General features: G+C 47.9%; 1 protein-coding gene across 4 annotated transcripts in view; it reads left to right on the top strand.

Moving 5' to 3' along the window:
* Nucleotides 1–11,402, top strand: part of NR6A1 (nuclear receptor subfamily 6 group A member 1) — a 231,804-nt gene extending 220,402 nt beyond the window's left edge. For all 4 annotated transcript variants that reach the window (XM_060608702.3, XM_060608704.3, XM_060608701.3 and 1 more), the window contains 3 exons: nt 2,149–2,270; nt 3,924–4,076; nt 6,172–11,402. In XM_060608702.3, the coding sequence (XP_060464685.1) occupies nt 2,149–2,270; nt 3,924–4,076; nt 6,172–6,260 (364 nt within the window). In that variant the 3' untranslated portion in view covers nt 6,261–11,402. The remainder of the gene's footprint in view (nt 1–2,148; nt 2,271–3,923; nt 4,077–6,171) is intronic.
* The last annotated feature ends 6,832 nt before the right edge of the window (nt 11,403–18,234 follow it).

Raw genomic sequence — 18,234 nt, 5'->3', positions numbered from 1 at the left:
AGTGGACAATGGAGTGCTGAGAAAGCAACAGGCTTGGAATCAGAAAATTTAGGTTTAAACTTTGGCCCCACCCACCACCACTTATCTACCATGTAACTTTTGTGGAAGGCAAGATGCTCTTCTTTTGCTTCCTTATCCCTAACGTGGAGGTGATATCTCATGGTTGTCAGGGGGGTAAAATATAAGAATGCACTAGGGGCACAGTAAATAACCTCTCTGAGCTTTGTTTTCACATGTGAACAGAGAATTGTAATACCAATTTGGTGGATGTATTGGGAGTATCCCATGAAATAATGTGTGTCGAATATTTAACAAAGTACCTGGCAAGTAGCAAATGCTCACCAAAGGGTAGAATGGTAGGTAAGGTTAGTATAGGAGCTGTTCAGTATAAATTTGTCTATCAGCCAGTTTGGGAAAGTATTAATAAAGTTATAAAAACTGTTGGGCCAGGCACAGAGAGAAATGGAGTCAGCCGTCATTGTTGAGATCAGCTGATGGAAGAAACGAAACCCCAGCTCAGACTGAGGGGGAGCCAGACTTTGGGGCAAAAGGGTCAGGGCTCTAGATTGCAGGTAGCTGCTGCTGTAGCTCCCCCTGGTGCTTGAGAAGGGCAGACGCCTCTGGCTCCAACCAGGGCCAGGCTTTCCCCAGGGAAGAAAAAATGTGCTGCTTGCCCAGGAGGCCAAGCCCTTGCAAGGCCTTCAGAGTCAACGCAGAAGGTAGTAGAGCCCAGACAGCAGTAGTACATCCCCAGGTGTTGAGGGGGGCAGACAGCGCCTTCTTGCCTGGCATAGGGCTGCAGTACTCAGATCTGAACATGCCACCAGGGAGCAGTCCCAGGGCTGAGCATCTTCTCTCCATGACTGAGCTGCATCTAAGGCCTGTCTGGAACTCTCCTTAGTCCACTCCTGGAAGGGCAGAGGCTGAGCGTGACCCCGACCCCAGCTTTTATAAACACTTGCTTCCCCATTAAGCCTTTTTGCCTTCTTGGTTTGGTGGTGTCCCCACCTCTGGTATGAGGTGTTCCCCACTAGGACCCAGAGGATTAGTCCTCTAACCTTGGCTTCCTTTTTCTAAAACTTGGTCTTCCCCCGCAGAGCTTTCTCCTGATCCAAAGAAAGGATCATGGTCCGCATTGAGTCTTACCTGCTATGTAGATGTTGGAAAAACCAAGGCCTTGGGAAGTTAGCGCAGGTTCCAGGTTCTAGCTCTGCCACCAACTGTATGCTTGTGGACCAGTCTCCTCCATTCTTTGAACTTCAGTTTCTCGTCTGTACAGTGGTAATGATAGTCTCACCTAGCCCATAGGGCTGAGAAGATTAAATGAGAAAGTACACATAAAGTGCCCAGCACAGGGACACCTGGGTGGCTCAGATGGTTGAGCGTCCAACTTCGGTTTGTGGGTTTGAGCCTCGCATCAGGCTCTCTGCTGTCAGCACAGAGCCTGCTTCAGATCCTCTGTCTCCCCCTCTCTCTGCCCCTCCCCCACTCACATGCTCTCTCTCAAAAATAAATAAATGTATTTTTTTAAAGTGCCCAGCACGGAGACTGGTATGACATGGAGGCTCAGTTAATGTTTCTGTCCCTCCCTAGCTGAAGTCAGGGATGCCAAACATTTTTTTTCACTGTGTGTAACCTCAGCCCTGCTAGAAACAGTGAACCTAAAAAATATAACCGTCAGCTTTTTCTTCATCGTGGCAGAAGCTCACATAGAGTCACCATGGCAGCTGCCGTTGACACTGCAGACTGCATTTCAACAATAGCAGTACCTTGATAATGTCCTATTTCTCCACATTTACGTTTCACAGACTGCCTTTGGCCCTTGTTACCCTAAGCAGACAAGTGTTACTATTTTACAAAAGAGGACCTCAAAGGTTAGAGGGGTCAAATGATTTTCCCAAAGTCTTATAGCTTTTATATGTTGGAGCTGGATTTGAACTTAGGTTTGATTGACCCCACCTGACCTTGGGAACAGCAGCTTATATGAGCTCTCTTGGCTGCTAGACAAACCATGGAGCTACCTGTCCTTCACAAATGGTTCTGGATTCCATTTCCCCCAAGTTCGGGCTCTTTTCAATCCTAGATTCCTTAAGGAGCTATAGGAGACCTCTGGCTTCCCTTCCTTGACCTCCACTGTCTGTTTCCCAGATTTAGTGATGAAGGGATGGAGGTGATCGAGCGGCTCATCTACCTATATCACAAGTTCCATCAGCTAAAGGTCAGCAATGAAGAGTACGCTTGCATGAAAGCAATTAACTTCTTAAATCAAGGTAAGTAGCTGGGGATGAGGAAAGGGGACTTTGTTGTTGTTGTTGGCCAGAGAGCATTTGCCCTCGTTTCACACACCACCTCCCACCCCTTTACCCTCCGGACTGTCACACAGAATCTGTCACACGATGTGGGTACCAATCTTAGATAAAGGCCTGTGCTCTCCTCATCCTGCCCCTCTATAGTGCAGAGCATGCTTTGGATTTTTTCTTCAAACCTAAATGCCACAGTCTCTATAACTCATAGAGGAAGGAAAAGGATTCGCTTTGTTTAGTCAGTTTTAATGCATTTAAACACAGACACCAAGGACAGTACATGCGTCATTTAAAATTTGTACCAAGTTTACCAGCAACTGAAGAAGACCAGGGTGACTGATGAAACTATTGGAGATAAGACCTCTGTGACAGTCTGGCAGTGCTTCTGACGGCCCCTTCAGGGCAGAATGGTGGTGCACAAGAACTCACACAATGCATATCAAGCATGGCTTTTGTTTAGAGGAGGGCCGAATGTGGTTTATGTGGGGGATTACCTGCAAAGTGGCACTTGGTAGCTGGTAGTGACCGGAGTGTGGAGGAGAATTTGTATTCTCTTTTTTCCAAAGTAGTGTATGAGTGCTGTACTCTCACAGTGCAACGGGGCGCTTTTGCTGCCTTGTAACATTGAAAGTACTCTCTTCCTGTGTTAGTTTCCTAGTCGAGACTTCCAATACCCTCCTCTTTGCCTACTCCTCCTGCTGCTTCTCCACTATTCATTCATTTGTCTTCTCCACTCATTTATCTGCTGTTCTGTGTGCCTTCCCTAGACCAGGCACTGTGTTGAGCATTAAAGACATTAAATAAAAATAGACCCCAGGTCTCTGGCCTCAAGAAATACACACTTTAAAATGGCACTTGACACATTACTTGAGCCTCAGATGGGAGGGAGATCAGCAGCAACTTCTTGGAGGAGAAATCTGAGTGGGGCCTCAAAGGCTGGGTAAGATATATATAGAGAGAGAATATTTATGTTCTCTTATTTATGTATATATAAACGTGTGTGTGTGTAAACTATATATTCTATAGATAAAAGGGATAGTTGTGTGTGTGTGTATGTATACATACATGTCCATATATATTATATATACACATATACATTTTTATATAAAGAGAGAAATCTATATAGAAAAAAGCTGGAGTGACAGCCCAGGTAGAATAGTGTGAGCAGAAGCACATAGGAGACCATGTGTGAGTATATGCCTAGCATAAACGTGTAGGCTCCGCAAGCTTTCTGATCGGCCTCCAGCAAAGGGCCAGTTTAAAGATACTCTGAAAGATACATTATGAAAGGTAGATTATTCAGCCAGTTGTTGAACATCCACTGGTGCCTGTTTTGTGTCAAGCACTGTGCTGGGAGCTATGTAGGAGCTGAGGAAGATAGAGCCTAGCACTCAAGTGTTTCAGTCTAGTGATTCTCCTTTATAATTTTTTGCCTGTATCTGATTTCTCTTCCCTTGTCCAGAGTTTTGTTCCTCCATGTCAGAAAGAGAAAAGGTCTCCTGTTGTGACAATGTTTAATAACTTTTAATTGAAAGATGCACATATTGAAGGAGCTGGTGTTCTTTCCCCAATAGAAAACCCCTCCATTTCTTGTGTGTGTGTGTGTGTTTTTTTTAACAGATATCAGGGGTCTGACCAGTGCCTCACAGCTGGAACAACTGAACAAGCGATATTGGTACATTTGCCAGGATTTCACTGAATATAAATACACACATCAGCCGAACCGCTTTCCTGACCTCATGATGTGCTTACCTGAGATTCGCTATATTGCAGGTAACGTTCTTAGTGCTGGGCTTCCAAACCTTCCTTGGCTTGTGAAGGGAATGAGACAGGCAGTGTTTTCAAAATGCTTATTCCAGGCCCATCACCAACTGCATAAAAGAGCTTCTACCATTGCCCTCAGAAAAGTTACATTATAATGAGAATTTTGTGTTTTCTTTGTAGGGAAAGAGAGTCTGACATTTCCTTTGTGCCTATGATGTGCAGGGTGCTTTGTGGCCTTTTGTTACTTAATCTCAGAACAAACTGCAAGGCTAGTGATTGGTGATATTATGGTCATTCAGTGGATGGCGAAACAGGCTCAGGGTTTCTCAAATTCTGAGTTATATACTTTAAAAGGGTGGATTTTATGGTATTTGAATTAATTATATCTCAAGTTTTTTTTTTTTAATTTTTTTTTTTTTTTTAACGTTTATTTATTTTTGGGAGAGAGAGAAACAGAGCATGAACAGGGGAGGGGCAGAGAGAGAGGGAGACACAGAATCTGAAACAGGCTCCAGGCTCTGAGCCATCAGCCCAGAGCCCGACGCGGGGCTCGAACTCACAGACTGTGAGATCGTGACCTGAGCTGTAGTCGGACGCTTAACCGACTGAGCCACCCAGGCGCCCCTCAATTTTTTTAATTAACTTCATTTTGGAAAATTTCTTACAGATTTTCTGGGATCATTCATTTAAAGTGATACCTTTAAAATAATTCTCAAAAATTATACCTTTGCAAAGGAATTCTTGTTGTTATGGTTGCTTTAGTTCATTTGGTAAAGATTCTTGTGTAGAGTAGCCAGTATACACTGAGGGAAAACACAGAAATGTGACCTCTAGACTAAGATTGTTCCTGTCAGATTCAGCAGTGCAATTTTGAAGGAAAAATTTTTCAATCTGATAAAGGAATTTTTGTTTCTACTTTTTGGACCTAGATAGTCTAGCAGATCTGAAATGGACCTAAAATTTTGGAATTTTAGGGGTGCTTTGGTAGTTTATATCTCAGCATTTCCAAATCTTTGTCTTACTGAACAAGATATTAATTCAGATGCTCTCTGAAATAAAGAGAGGGCAGTAATTAATACTGAGATGGAGTCTCAACTCTGGCAGCATTTTGAATCACCTGCGAAGCTTTTAAAAAATATCTGTGCTTGGATCGTACCCCAGAAATCCTGATTTAATTGATATGGCATGGGACCTGGGCATGACTCTAAGATACGGTCAGGGAGAAGAACGACGGCCTCAGATATCTACAAAGTATGTTAGCACACTGAATGCTCTGTGAAGTCCTCCAATAAAGAAACCTGTATACCTTTATGAACCCTGAATTTCTCAAATTTACTTGCCCCTGTGATTACCCCCCTCCTTTTCTTTCCAGTACTTTTACTCACCCATTATACTATTCGAAAGAACAGTGCTTTTTGGAATGCTAGTTAGAGAATCTAACAGGAAAAAAAAAAAAAAAAAACAGAATATGTTTCTTATGGTATTTTAGCTCTAAGAGAACATCTAGGAATACCTTTCAGTTTCAGATTCTTCATCTATAAAATAGGGATAAAAAGTTCCAGCTGTCACATGGAAATATTGTGAGCATTAGATAAGGCATTTAAACACCTAGTGCAGAGCAAGTAAATGGTAGCAATGATTATAGCTTGCACCATTACTAGACTCTCTAGGGCACCAGAATGGGTCTGGGTATCAGGATGTTAACACAGTTTGTCTGATACTCCTGGCACTTTTCTTGCTCCAATCACTCAAAAGGGCAATAAACATTCTCTCAGGGTGCCTGGGTAGTTCAGTCAGTTAAGCATCCGACTCTTGGTTTTGGCTCAGGTCATGATCTCACAGTTTGTGAGTTCGAGCCCCACATCAGGCCCTGTGCTGATGGCAAGGAGCCTGCTTGGGATTCTCTCTCCCTCCCTCTCTGCCCCTCCCCTGCTTGCTCGCTCTCTCTCTCTCTCTCTGTCTGTCTGTCTCAAAATAAATAAACTTTAAAAAAAAAAAAAAAAAAAAGGCAACATTCTCCCTTTACCAGCCTGAGAGGAAGGAGGCAGCTACACTTTCCCAGTGCAGCCACTTGCTAACTCTTCTTTTCCCACCTTGTTACCAGGAAAGATGGTGAATGTACCCCTGGAGCAGCTGCCTCTCCTCTTTAAGGTGGTACTGCATTCCTGCAAGACAAGTGTGGGCAAGGAATGACCTGTTCCCAGCGCCCCTCCTCAGGCCAACTGCAACGCCTTGGGTGGGCAGGACAGGCTCCAGAAGAAAGAGCCAGAGAGACCAAGGTGGAGGCTGTGGAGCAGTGTTTCCAGTCGCCTCCATAGCAAGAAGAGTTTTTGTTTGTTTGTCTGTTTTTTTAACCTCATTTTTCTATATATTTATTTCACGACAGAGTTGAATGTATGGCCTTCAACATGATGCACATGCTTTTGTGTAAATGCAGCCGATGCATTTCCTTGCAGTTTACAGAATGTGAAGATGTTTAATGTTATAGTGTTGTCATTGTTTAGAGATAGTTCTTTTGTATTTTGAGGGAGAGGGTGGGATGGGGCTGAGATGAATATTTCCATAATGTTGACAAAGACGACTACCTCAGTGGGAAGGGAGGGATGTGACCATCCCTACTTTTTCCACATGTTCTCAGCAGACTCCTACATTAGTCTGTCAGAGAGCGAACTGCCTTTTTCTAGCTACCGAATTGCCAGGTAAAAGTAAAAGAGCACATCATAAAGGGGCAAAGTGGCGTTGGGAGGTTTATCAAGCAAAGTGGGGAAGACACTGGGAACAGGACAGGAGATAAGGATTTAGCCATCTCGTTTCTTTGGAAAGCATGACAGTTGAGGGGGAAGGGCACAGTGACCAAATCTAAGTTAGGTGTCCTCCCTCCATACAAGTCCTCAGGGAGAAGGGTTTCTGTTCTCACACCATGCTGTGGGCTCCCCCCGCCCCCACCGTCTGAACCGCCACCGTCAGTTTCTGCCACTGTCAACTTTTCATCCACACAAGTCCCTGGCAGTAAGTTAATTCTTGGGACTTGTCTACCAGCTCCCTAGGGGTCACAGCTACTTAGTTTCTTTACCTGGATCTACCAAGGTCCACTTTCCTCAGACTCCTGTCTCTCTCTTATAAATTTGGCTTCCTATTGGCCCTTTGAAAAAAACTGAACAAAATGTCATGCTCTGAATCCTGGTGCCCACTGCTAATTTATTCTCCTTTCACCTTGCTTTCTTCAAAGGGTAGTGGGACAAAGGCCAGACTGCCAGAAGAATAATCTTCCTTTCCCTGTTCCTCCCCTCACCCCATCTCGTCCCACCCTCAGGACTGAATCCCAAACCTGCAGTCTTTCATACAGTGGGAAGGACCATCCCCCCACCTGCTGAACAGAATTTTTGCCTCTTCATTCTACTCTCAAGTTCTCCTAATCTCTCCAAAGTGAGACCAGGTTTCCTTAGAAAGCCCAAGGATCAGAGTGGCCCGGCTGCCTGTTAGACTATCAGTGGCCTGGCTGACCAAGGCCTAGAGGGCTGGAGTCCAAAGCACCTGGAAGGGAAGTGGCAGGGGGTGGGGTGAGGCTTGAAACTACCTCATGTTCCTCAGGGTCTGGCTACCCCCTCTGCAGATATGGCCTGGACCTCCTAGTTTTTCACTACCTGCCCTACCTAGTCCTGGGAAACGTTCCTTACCCTCTTGGCTTTGGCCAGCGGCCATACCATGTCTGTCTTAGAGTTCTTTCAGGTGCTTTTCCTTTCTTTGCCTTACTAGAGCAGTTGTCTCTGCCTATACCCAGGTGCCTCCCACAGCCAGTGCAGCAGACAGACCACTTAACTGGGTGCCTCCCTGGGTGGGCTTGAGGGACCCACAGCATTTTGTTTTTCCTGTTTAGTCAAAGGTCTTTTGCTCTCTTCCCAACCCGGCCTTGCAAACTTGCCCAGTCAGCCACCACATCATGTGCATACCAGGTAGTCCGTGTCAGATTGTAATCTTTTCTTCCCAGTGAAATGTTACGGGTACCGGCAGAATGATGACTTTGTCCCTTGATGGATCTAAAACTCAGAGCATTTATTATTCCTTAATGCCATTTCTCCAGCTGCTCTGAAAGAGAAAAGAGACATGTTCCTCAGGAAAAGCTCCAACCAGAATGTTTTTCACTAGTTGATGGGAAGTGTTTTGTGTGTGTATCTGTTTATTTCTGAGTTCACAATATTTTTGTTTCCCTGAATTTTTTTATTTAACCAACTAGATCACATTCTTTGGCTACAGGTCAGACTCCAAGCTGCTTTCCTCAAGGTAGGGGAGGAGACATATATCAGAGTCCCCTTCTCCAAGACTGCTCCTGTGTGCAGTATCTTTCTTTGCTCTAGACCTCCATGTGTCAAATTACTTTTTGAAATTGCTTTTCTCTTAAATTAAGCATTTTACTGGTTGTGTTGGATATCAAAGGAAATTGCTCTCTGACAAGGCAAGAGCATATCTCTCCAATAACACAGCGTTAAACAGAGCAAGTTGTTAATTTGTGGAGTGGGGGAAAGCTTCTGCAAGTTGCCATTGTACAAATCCATTTTTACAAATGTTTGCAGCAGATTCCACAGAACAAAGAGCCCATTCATTGCCAAGAGCCCTGCAGAATTTCTGAGCCAAGTGGCCGTGTGTTCCAAGCCGGAGCCTGACCTGTGGACAGCCTTTAATGTCTTCTGCACCCAGTCCTTTTATGACGTGGGCTTTTTTTTAAACAGGGTAAAGTGAATGTGTTGCATTGCAAACTCAGGTATTAGGAGGAGAAGGTAGGAGTGTAGCTAGCAGCGTGGAGACATTAGGTCAGCCACTAGATGTATTTGTGAATTTGGTTTGAAGGACACAGAGAAAGGTTGGAGGGGGAGGTTTGGTGTGTTTGTTTTTTGCCTTTCTTCCCATAATGTTTGGTTAACAAGGTAGCCTTTTTGCTAGTGGAAGAAGAAAAAAGTTGTGCATGTTGTCTCTAATTCCCTTCTCTTCTGTCCTCTCTCTGATCCCCTGCTACCAACAGCGCTCACTTTGAGTGAGAGTTTTTCCACCATAAAATTATAACCCTGAAAGCTGTGGTAAAGCTGTGTGCACTGCATTGAAACACACAGGCTTTTCCTTTCCTTTCCCATTAAGTGTTTTCTCGACCCAAGATAAAAGTTTGGAATCTTGGAACTTCACCTACAACTCATGCTCTCTGGCTCCTTTGTAGAATTTTGGAATTTTTCACAAGGTTCAGTGGTCTCGCCCTTAGTCTGGAGAAACTCCCCAGAACCTGTCTCTAAGCACTCCACCTGGCTCAGAGGACACCGGCCCCATGTCTGCCCCGTAAGTGAGGTGAGCGAGCCTCCAGGGATAGAAGGCAGCACGCAGGAACCTCCCTGTCCTGTTCTCCAGAACCAGAGGATGCATCAAGGGAATCTCAGGGTCTCTAAGGCATTGCTGACAGTCACCCACCCCACACCGACTTGCTTCTTACTTGCCACCCCATTTCAGGGATGTGAGTACCTGCCATGGCCAATACGTTACCAGGTCCTTAAAACCCTGGGCTCTCTGAGTTAGCTACCTTGTTCTGCTCCCCATTTCCTAACTTTGTTTGTTCTTGATTTCCAGTCAAGGAATGGGACAGATGGAGACAGATGAACAAACACACTGGGCAGCACCTAAGCCATGTCCAAGGTTGGCCGAAGTAAGGGGACCCTGGCCTCTCAGTAGGGCAGGAAGTTGAGCAGTTGTTCCAAGTCTTGAGCTCTGGGCCCCTGGTTTATATGCCTTTTTCCTTGTTGCTTTTTAAAATTTTGCAATTATTTTAAGAAATCCAGGCTTTCAGACCAGCTCTTTTATTAAACTTTTCTTTATTGATTTTTTAAAACAAAAAACAAAACTAAAAAAAAAAAACAAAAAACAAAAAAAAAAAACCCACCCACACTATTCTTACTTTCCCCAACTTGATCCATGAGAATCCCCTACACTCCCCTCTGCCTTTGCAGTTAATCATTCCTCCCTTTTTCCTCAGCTTGAAGCATCTATGTCCAGTGTCTGTGAAATGATGTTTTATCTGTGTCTCAGGATGAGAAACGGCAATCATTCCACCAGGTGCTGGAAACTGATTAGCCTCGAGGCAAGGGTTTCTAGGGCCACAGCTCAGGGATGTGTATTTAATTACAGGGTCCCCAGAAACCCCTCTCTTGGCTGCCACAAGCAGCAGCTTCTTTTTTTGGGCTTGAGAGCTAGGCCTGGACGTTTCCTCAGAAGCAGGAGCCCTAGAGAACATGTGGAGTCTGGGAGCAAGCTGGGGCTTCCTTCTCAGCTAGACCTGGGCTACCTTGAACTTGAAGACTTCTGGCTGTCCTGCAACATGAGCCACGGTGGCTCTGCCTCGGTATACCAGCTCATAAAAATGCCTGGTCCCTCTGCCCAATCCAGCTCCCGTCTGGCCTCCCTCCTCTGGGCCTGCAGCCCTAAATGAAGCACAGCCTGCTCAAGAATCAATTGCAGGCTCAAAGGGAAGCTGTGAGGTAGGCCAGAGTTTGCTCCAAGCCCAAGAAGAAAGTTGTGTTACTGGTGGAGGCTGGTCTTCTAAATCCTGGAGCCAGCTCTGCCAGCCAAAGGATCATTTTTGCCCTTTGGTGACCATTTTTTTTTTTTCTTTCTCTGAAATGTCTTATAATAGGTAAGAATGTTGTTGACTCAAATTTCCATGAAAAAGAAAAAAATAAAACTACCTCTTGAATGACATCCTGATCGATTCCTCCCTGAGGAATCCTGTGGGAAAAAAATACTGCAGCTCCCTCTCTGTTTACATGTTTCTGTCAGGAAAGAAGCCCTGCCTGCCCTGGGGTGTTGGTGTTTTTGTCCGTGTTGCCATCCCAGGCTTGCGATAGGGGCTTGTGGCTGCATTGCAATGTCTGGGCCGCGTCTGGGGAGTCCCAGCCACCTGCCCAGCCATGGACTAGCCACTCCCTCCCCTGCAGAGATCACCATTTCCTTCCTGTGATCCAAGGCACAGGGAGCACCACCTCCCACAACCCCACCGTCAGGTGCTGTAGTGGCACACACATCAGTGAACGTGTCCCTCAGCTACCTACCGTTGGCCCACTTGCACCCACAGTCCTGTGTAGGAATCGCATAAATGGGATGTCTCTGAGCCCTTGTCCCCAAAGGGCCGGCCAAGGGCTACCCAGGCCCTCTGCTACCTCCCACCCTGCCAGCTGGCAAGGGATGGGCCCTTTTCTGTGAATTGACTACCTGTGGAAATGTGACCAATTAGTGTGAAATGCATGTTTAGCAAATGTTAGGTACTGTATTTGAACCAATAAATGTGAATCCTTCTGCACGTGGCATCTGTCTGTGAAGCCTGTCTGGGGTTCTGGGGAGGGATGGTGGGGTGTCCAGAGGAGCTGGCTGGGGCCTTCAGACCCGTTGCTCCTGCTTGTAGCAGACACCCTCCCCACTCGGTTCCTGTTGCTGAGGGTCTGGCAGAGGGATAACTCAGAGCTGCTTGAATCAATGGCCCAGTACTGAGTAAGGTGTCTGCTCTGTGTGCCAGGTGCTACGCTGGGACTTTTCACAAACCTGAACCTCCTTGAGCTCCAAGGATTATTACCTCTGTTTTATTGAAGTGAGGTGAAGGGACTCATTCAAAGTCATGCAGTCAGAAGGTGGCACAACTAGAGGAACTAAGTCTGGTGGGGGAAGGAAACACAGACCTTTGCAGTACAGTGGGATCCAGTTGTAATGAAGGACATATATGAGGTTGTAAGGGTGTAGAGGAGGGAGTGGCTTGTTCTACTCAGGAAGTGCTTCACAGAGGAGTGTTGAAGGCAGGTCTTGAAGAAAGGCACCGGACAGAAAGGAAGCTAGACCAGGTAGAGATGAGAGAGATCAACATCTTTGAAGGCCCACCCAGCTTTGAATCAGAAACATGCAATATTTGGGTATAAGAAGGGATTGCCGTGGCAGGAATGGTGGCAGATGGAAGGGATTAGCAAGAGTTGAGGCTGGAGAAGCCCTTGGGAGCCTTGAATGCCACATTCAGGAGTTTAGGAAGGAAAGCCATCTGCCACATCTCTGAAAGACAGCTATATCTCAGTGTAGCAATCTGCTGGTGGTACCTTGCCTATTATGACACCACGGTCCAGCCTATTAACATCTGTCTTTCCAGTAAATAGATGAGGTTTTCTAGAGCTGAGAAAGTGGAGGCTCTAAGGGGTCAAGGATTGTGCCCAAAGTCACACAGGAAGTGTCAAGACTTGTACCCAGAGATGTCCAACTTGAGAGCCCAACTGTCCTGTAATCCTGCTGTTCATATGATCAGAGAAGTGTCAGAATTGGGGTTGTGGGTTATATGAAGACAGGAAAGATGAAGGTTCCTCAGTTTGAAACCATAGAGGCTGAGGAGAGTCTGATCAAAATCTATTAAATCCCCATGTGTGAAATGAGGGGAAGCCCAGCTCCCTTCCCACACCTCAGCCTCCTCTGGCACAAGGGACCAGAGAACCCTTGAGGTTTGGAAGAGGTGGTTTTAGAATGAAGGAAACCCTGCAGAACTAATTAATAGACTTTTCCTTGCTGCACAATAGGGAACAGATAAAACACAGAGGTGCAAGGAAGAGAAGAAACACATTCGCTGAGTGCCTAGTGAGGGCCAGGCACTGTGATGGGGGCTTCACATGCATGATCTCCTGTAATTCCCAGAACAGCTTTACAAGGTGTAGGCTTCAGCCCCATTTTACTCCTAAGCAAATTGAGGCCCAAAGAAATTAAGCTCTTTGCCTAAGGTGACATATGAGGAAGTGGCAGAGTTGGCTTTTGAATCCAGGTCTATCTGATACCAAAGTTACAACAGGCTTCCTCCCTGCTCTGCCTGAGCAGTTCAACAGTGCTGAATATGAATGTCTGGAGTTTGTAACAAAACTCAATAATGGCCTTTGGTTGAACTTTTTGCTCTTAACAAAACAAAACCCTATGAAACTAATAAAGGATTAATTTCGGTAAGAGGTGAGTAAATGGACCTAACCAAATTAATCTGAAAAGTGGTGCCATCCCCCAAATAGGTATAGTACTACAGACACTGAATCTATGGTTTCTCAGAACACAGACAACCCAACAAGGTGGCTTCCTGGAAAAAGTAGGAGTTCCACTGTCAAAAACCTGGGAAATACTGCACTCAGTCTACCTTCCTCTTAACTGATTCCCAACCTTCGTTGGCATATTAAAGGCTCTGAGAAATCTTACCTGAAGAAAGCTAATTTCTGTTTAGCCCAGGGCCTACCAGAAAAGTATTTAAACATGGAATATTTTTTTCTTCCTGTTAAAATTCTGCTGGGACAGTGTTCCGTGGAACAAAATGTAGAACATTGCTCTAAATTTATAAATTGCTATGGAACTAATGCTGAGCTTTTGGTTTCCTTGAGTGCCAGGCAATAATCTGGAAGAATAATAAAGAAACATACATAGAGCAAGGCAAAAGCACAGTACTCGGCATTTTATACGCATTACATTTCCGATTCCTCAAAGTCACCCTCTGAAGTTGATGCTGTGAAGATCCCATTTTACAGATAAGAAAACCAAGGCCCAGAAAGGGTAAGTAATTTGCCCAAGGTTACGTAACTCATGTAACCTCAGGAATTAGTATAAGCGAGCACTGAGTGCCTCCTGTTACGTAGGATTTGTGCTGACTTCCTTATCCTAACACAAATCCTCTGAGGTAAAATCATCTCTAGGGCCACAGCTCTGGCTTATGTCAGAGCCTGAAGCCAGAAACCGCCAAGAAAATGATGGGTGTTGAGATCAGATTGGATGTGTCTACATGGATCCCTCCCTTAGGGATCATTTCCCTCAGGCAGCTTGTGTGACAGGCACCTCAGGGGTCTCGCCATCCGAGGTCTAATTCCAGCTCTTCCCCTTACCGGTTGTATGTGGCCTTGACCCAGATTGATACCTCTCACTTTCCTGGCCAGATAAATGGAGATGACGTGCCTGTCTTAGGAGTTAAGGAGGACTCACCATCCCCGGTTGGAAGCTGTTATAAGGGGAGCCACAACCCCTCACACCCCAATAACAGAAGCCCAGAAGAGCCACAGTCCACCTCTCTGGCTTTGGCTGCCCACCAGGGTTTTAAGTCCACAGTGGTAACCAGCTCTCTGAGATACTGTGGCAAAAGTGCCCAACCGTCAGACCTAGGGCTCTTGGAGTCTTGTTCCCTTGGCAACAAGTCTCACCATGGAGACCACAGCCCCATCCTTGCCCTCCCGGCAAGCTCCCTCTCCACAGACCTTTCCTGTTCAATACCTAGTCCGAGGAGAAGTGTAGGAACTGAGGAAAGCTCCAAGGAGGCCCCTCCTCAGGGTGAGGAGTTTGAGGCACAGCCAGCAGGAGAGGCGAAAGGAACTCCCATTCTTGTGTCCACTCTATGCCCGGCAAGGTTCTGAGGAGTCTACATACCGTGTCTTTTAGGTTAAAAGCCCAGCACTTTTACATAGTGGAGACCAAGGCTCAAGGAGACAAAACGGACCAGCCCAAAGTCTCACAGCTGGTCAGTGTTGGAGCTGACACTTGCATCCAGGGTGTCTGACCCAGGACCCCTTGTTTCCTCTGCAACTCCCTACCCACACTGTGAGTCACCACGGCTACGAACTGGGGAGGGTCAGATGGTTGCGTGAATCCCCTCCACCCTGGTTGTCGCATGAGTAGCAGCCAGCAGCCCTTTGAGGCCTGGGCCGGGCCCTGCGGCAGCAGAGGAACTGCACTATTTTAAGCCAGGGCCAGCAGGCCCCATGTGGGCACAGGGAGGGTGGCCTCGGGCCCTTGGCCAGCTTCCCGGAAGTCACCATGGCCTCCCTCCTCTCCCCTGAACAGCTTTCTGAGGCAGTCACTTCCCAACAAACAGGAAGGAGGCCCTCAGGCCAGGAGACCTCCAGCCCCAGCTTCCTTCTCCTACCCACCCCCCCATCTTCTCTACATGGGGGAGCCCACCAGCTAGCTATGTGCCGTTATCTGGACTGACTCTTAGCAGGTGGGTGGCAGGGGGTCTGGACTTCTGCTTGGGCTGCCCCAGTTCACCCATTGTGAGTCTAGGGCCTCCACTTGCCCAGGCCCTTTGCCCCCTTGCCTACAGCCTTATTTCTCATATCCATTCCCATTGAAGCTGGCCACTGTGAGCCAGAGAGCAGAGCAGAGGTATCCCCAGACTGGTTCGACTCCAGGACCCTAGAGAAAGACAGACTAAGAGACTGAAACAGAAACAAACTGGGACATTGCCAGAGAAAGATTGAGGCAAAAACAGTGATAGACACAGATTAATCATGGCAGAGACAAAATTAGAGAGATGCTCAGAGACAAAAGCCGAGAGAAGCAAAGAGACAGCTGCAAAGGTCTGGGGCCAAGAGGGCAGCAGAATGGCTCTGAGTGGTTTGCTCCCGACCACCCCCCAAGTACAGGCCCTGTCTCAGGGCTGTGGGGGGCCCACCGGCTGCGCGGCTGAAGAGGAATGTGGGGAGCAAGGCTGGGTCACCCCTTGAGGGCCAAGCGTGTGCACTGTGAGATAAACTACTCCAGGAAGGGGGCCCCAGCTGCGGCTGCACGCTCCAGGAGCATGGCGGAGAGGCCCAGGCCCAAGGCTGAAGCCCCAGCCCTGTCAGACACCAAGCCCCTGCACCTCCTCCAGAGGATCTCTGCCAGGCCTCAGATTCTAGAAGGTCCCAGGTTCCTCAGCCCAGCCCTTAAGGGCATGCAGATTAGGTGAGCATCCCATTTGTAGACCTGAAAACCCTGCCAGCCATAGAGCCTCACCTCTCCAGCTCCAGCCGTGGTCCTGGCTCAGGCGAGGGGGTGACCAGGCAGAGCAGGGACTCGTGCAGAGGAGTGCAGCGGAGGGGGTGGCTGTGCACAGGCCGCTGAGTTGTCCCCATGCAGCTTTGTGCACTCATGTGCGCCAGTGTGGGTCTGTGTGCGTTATCCATGTGCTTCCAGACACGTGGGCGTTTGTACACATGTATGCATCCACGTGCTGCCAGGAGTCCTACTCTGCCTCCACTAGCCCCTGCCCTCAGACTAGAGACGTAGCCCCCGGAGGCACGTGGTGTCTCCCACCCCCACCAGGTGGCCCAGTCCAGAGAACCAGGAGAAGAGCAAGCAGGTCTACTGCCGTCCCCCTACCCCCCTCCCCACACCGCAGCTGAGGCTCCCGCCGGTCACGGCCTTGACCTGGCACTACGGACTTCTCTGACATTGGCATCGGATCTGAACATCTGGCAGCAGGCTGATAAGGGGTGCAGCGGAAACAGCCTCCGCTGCTGCCAGCAGCCCCACCCCCTCCTGCCCTGCGAGGGGTCTCCACATCCACACTCCCCCTGCCTGCATCTCCCGGCCTGGCCCCTCTCTTGTCTCATTCCCTGCCTCAGTCTCCCTCTCCCCCATTGCCACTTTGTCTCTCTCTCTCTCTCTCTCTCTCTCTCTCTCTCTCTCTGAATTGCTCTCATTCTTTCCACCTCTCTCCCCTTCCTCTGTCCTGTTCTTTCTTTCTCTCTCTCCCTGTCCCTCTCCCTTTCCCTTTCCCTCCCTCTCTTTCTCTATTTCTGGGTCTGTTATGCTGTCAATGTCTCCTCTTCTGCCTTGTTTCTCTATGGGTTCTTTCTTTGTCTTTCTACACTGTGCCCCAACCCCAGCCTGATGATTCTCTCTCTCTCCTCTCCATTTCAGTTTCTAGGTCTCTAGTTTGTTTGTTCCTTGTTCCACCGCCAGGAAATAGGCCTGGCACTTTGGGAAAGTCCCCACTTAGAAGAGAGACCCTGGGCTTTGTTTGCTTGGGGAGGGAGGGAGGGGAGCCTGGGTCAGGACTACACCCCTTCTCCTTCCCCTCTGGGTGGGTCTCATGGCCTGGGACCACCTGGGCTGGAGCTTGAAGCAAAGGACAAATAATAGGCCACCCAGGGGCTCTGGCAGAGCAGAGAGGATTCTCACTCTGCAAGCCCGCTGTGTGGATTCAAATCCTAGTTCCATCAACACCCTTGCTTTGTGACTTTGGGAACACACCTCGTCTCCCTGAACCTGAGTTTCTTCATCTCTCAAATGCTCTCATGGAAGGTGAGGAGAAAATACTGCTTAGCTCCCAGGATGGTGGAGGCTGACCACAGGTGTGGAATAGAGGGGACCCAGCACATAGGCACTTCCGTGTCAGGGCCTTGCCATTCCCTGCCAGCCTCACCCAGTAAGGATGAGGGCAGAGGAGGGGCTGTGCAGAGGAAGGGGATGCCCATAAACATATCCAGGGCAATCAGAGGAGAGGAGCTCCCAGCCTGAGTGGCAGAAAGCTTCCGCTGACTGCCTAGGGACAGGAGGGGGAGACAGCAGAACTCTCCCTCCCACCCCCCGCCGGCAGCATGTGGGGCCTGTGGGGCCTTTGGTGCCCTGTAAGTAGTCATTCAACAAATGCTCACAGATGCTTGCTTGCTCTGTGCTGGCTGCTGTGGCCCCAGAGATAAATCAGCCCTGAGCCTTTCCTTGAGGGTTCCCCAGGCCGGGGTGAGTCACCCTATCACAGAAGGGCAAACAGTGTTCAGGATGATGGTGCAATCTCAGACTCAACACAGAAAGGGCCCCTGAGGACTGACCGGCCAGGCCTTCGGCTTACTGCTTGTTTGTGTTTTGCTAACACTTACTGAGCACACATGACATGCCAGGCAGCCACTGAGCATGTCACATGTATTGTCTCATTTTGTCCCCATTTTATGGAGAGAATGTGAGGCTCAGACAGAGAAGTGATTGGTCCCAGGTCACACAGCTGGGAAATGGCAGAACCCGGATTTAAGCCAGAGTCTCCACCACGAATCCCTCAGCAGTTCTACTCAGGGCCCAGAGGCTCACCAGGAGACTGACAAAGCCAGGCTAGTTCTTTCCATGACACCACAGTGTTGAAAGACCCTGTTTTGTCCTGTTATAAGAAGGCAGTGAAAGTGGACCTCATTTCATGGTCTCCCATCAAACGACGTGCAAAGGACCATGGTTGTTTGTTGTTCCATGTATGTGACATGTTGGTGATGATAAGGTGGTTGCTGGGATATTTCTTTCTTAAATTCAGAGGATTGAATGGTATCAATCCAGAAACAAAATCATTACATCGAAATGGGGAGACAATGGGGCGCCCTTGATTTCTGCTCAGGTCATGATCTCA

The sequence above is a fragment of the Panthera onca genome, chromosome D4, assembly GCF_046562875.1.
Source record: "Panthera onca isolate mPanOnc1 chromosome D4, mPanOnc1 haplotype 2, whole genome shotgun sequence".
NCBI classification, from domain to species: Eukaryota; Metazoa; Chordata; class Mammalia; order Carnivora; family Felidae; genus Panthera; species Panthera onca.
The sequence above is the reverse complement of the archived record's forward strand: the minus strand, read 5'-3'. Positions and strand labels throughout refer to the sequence as shown.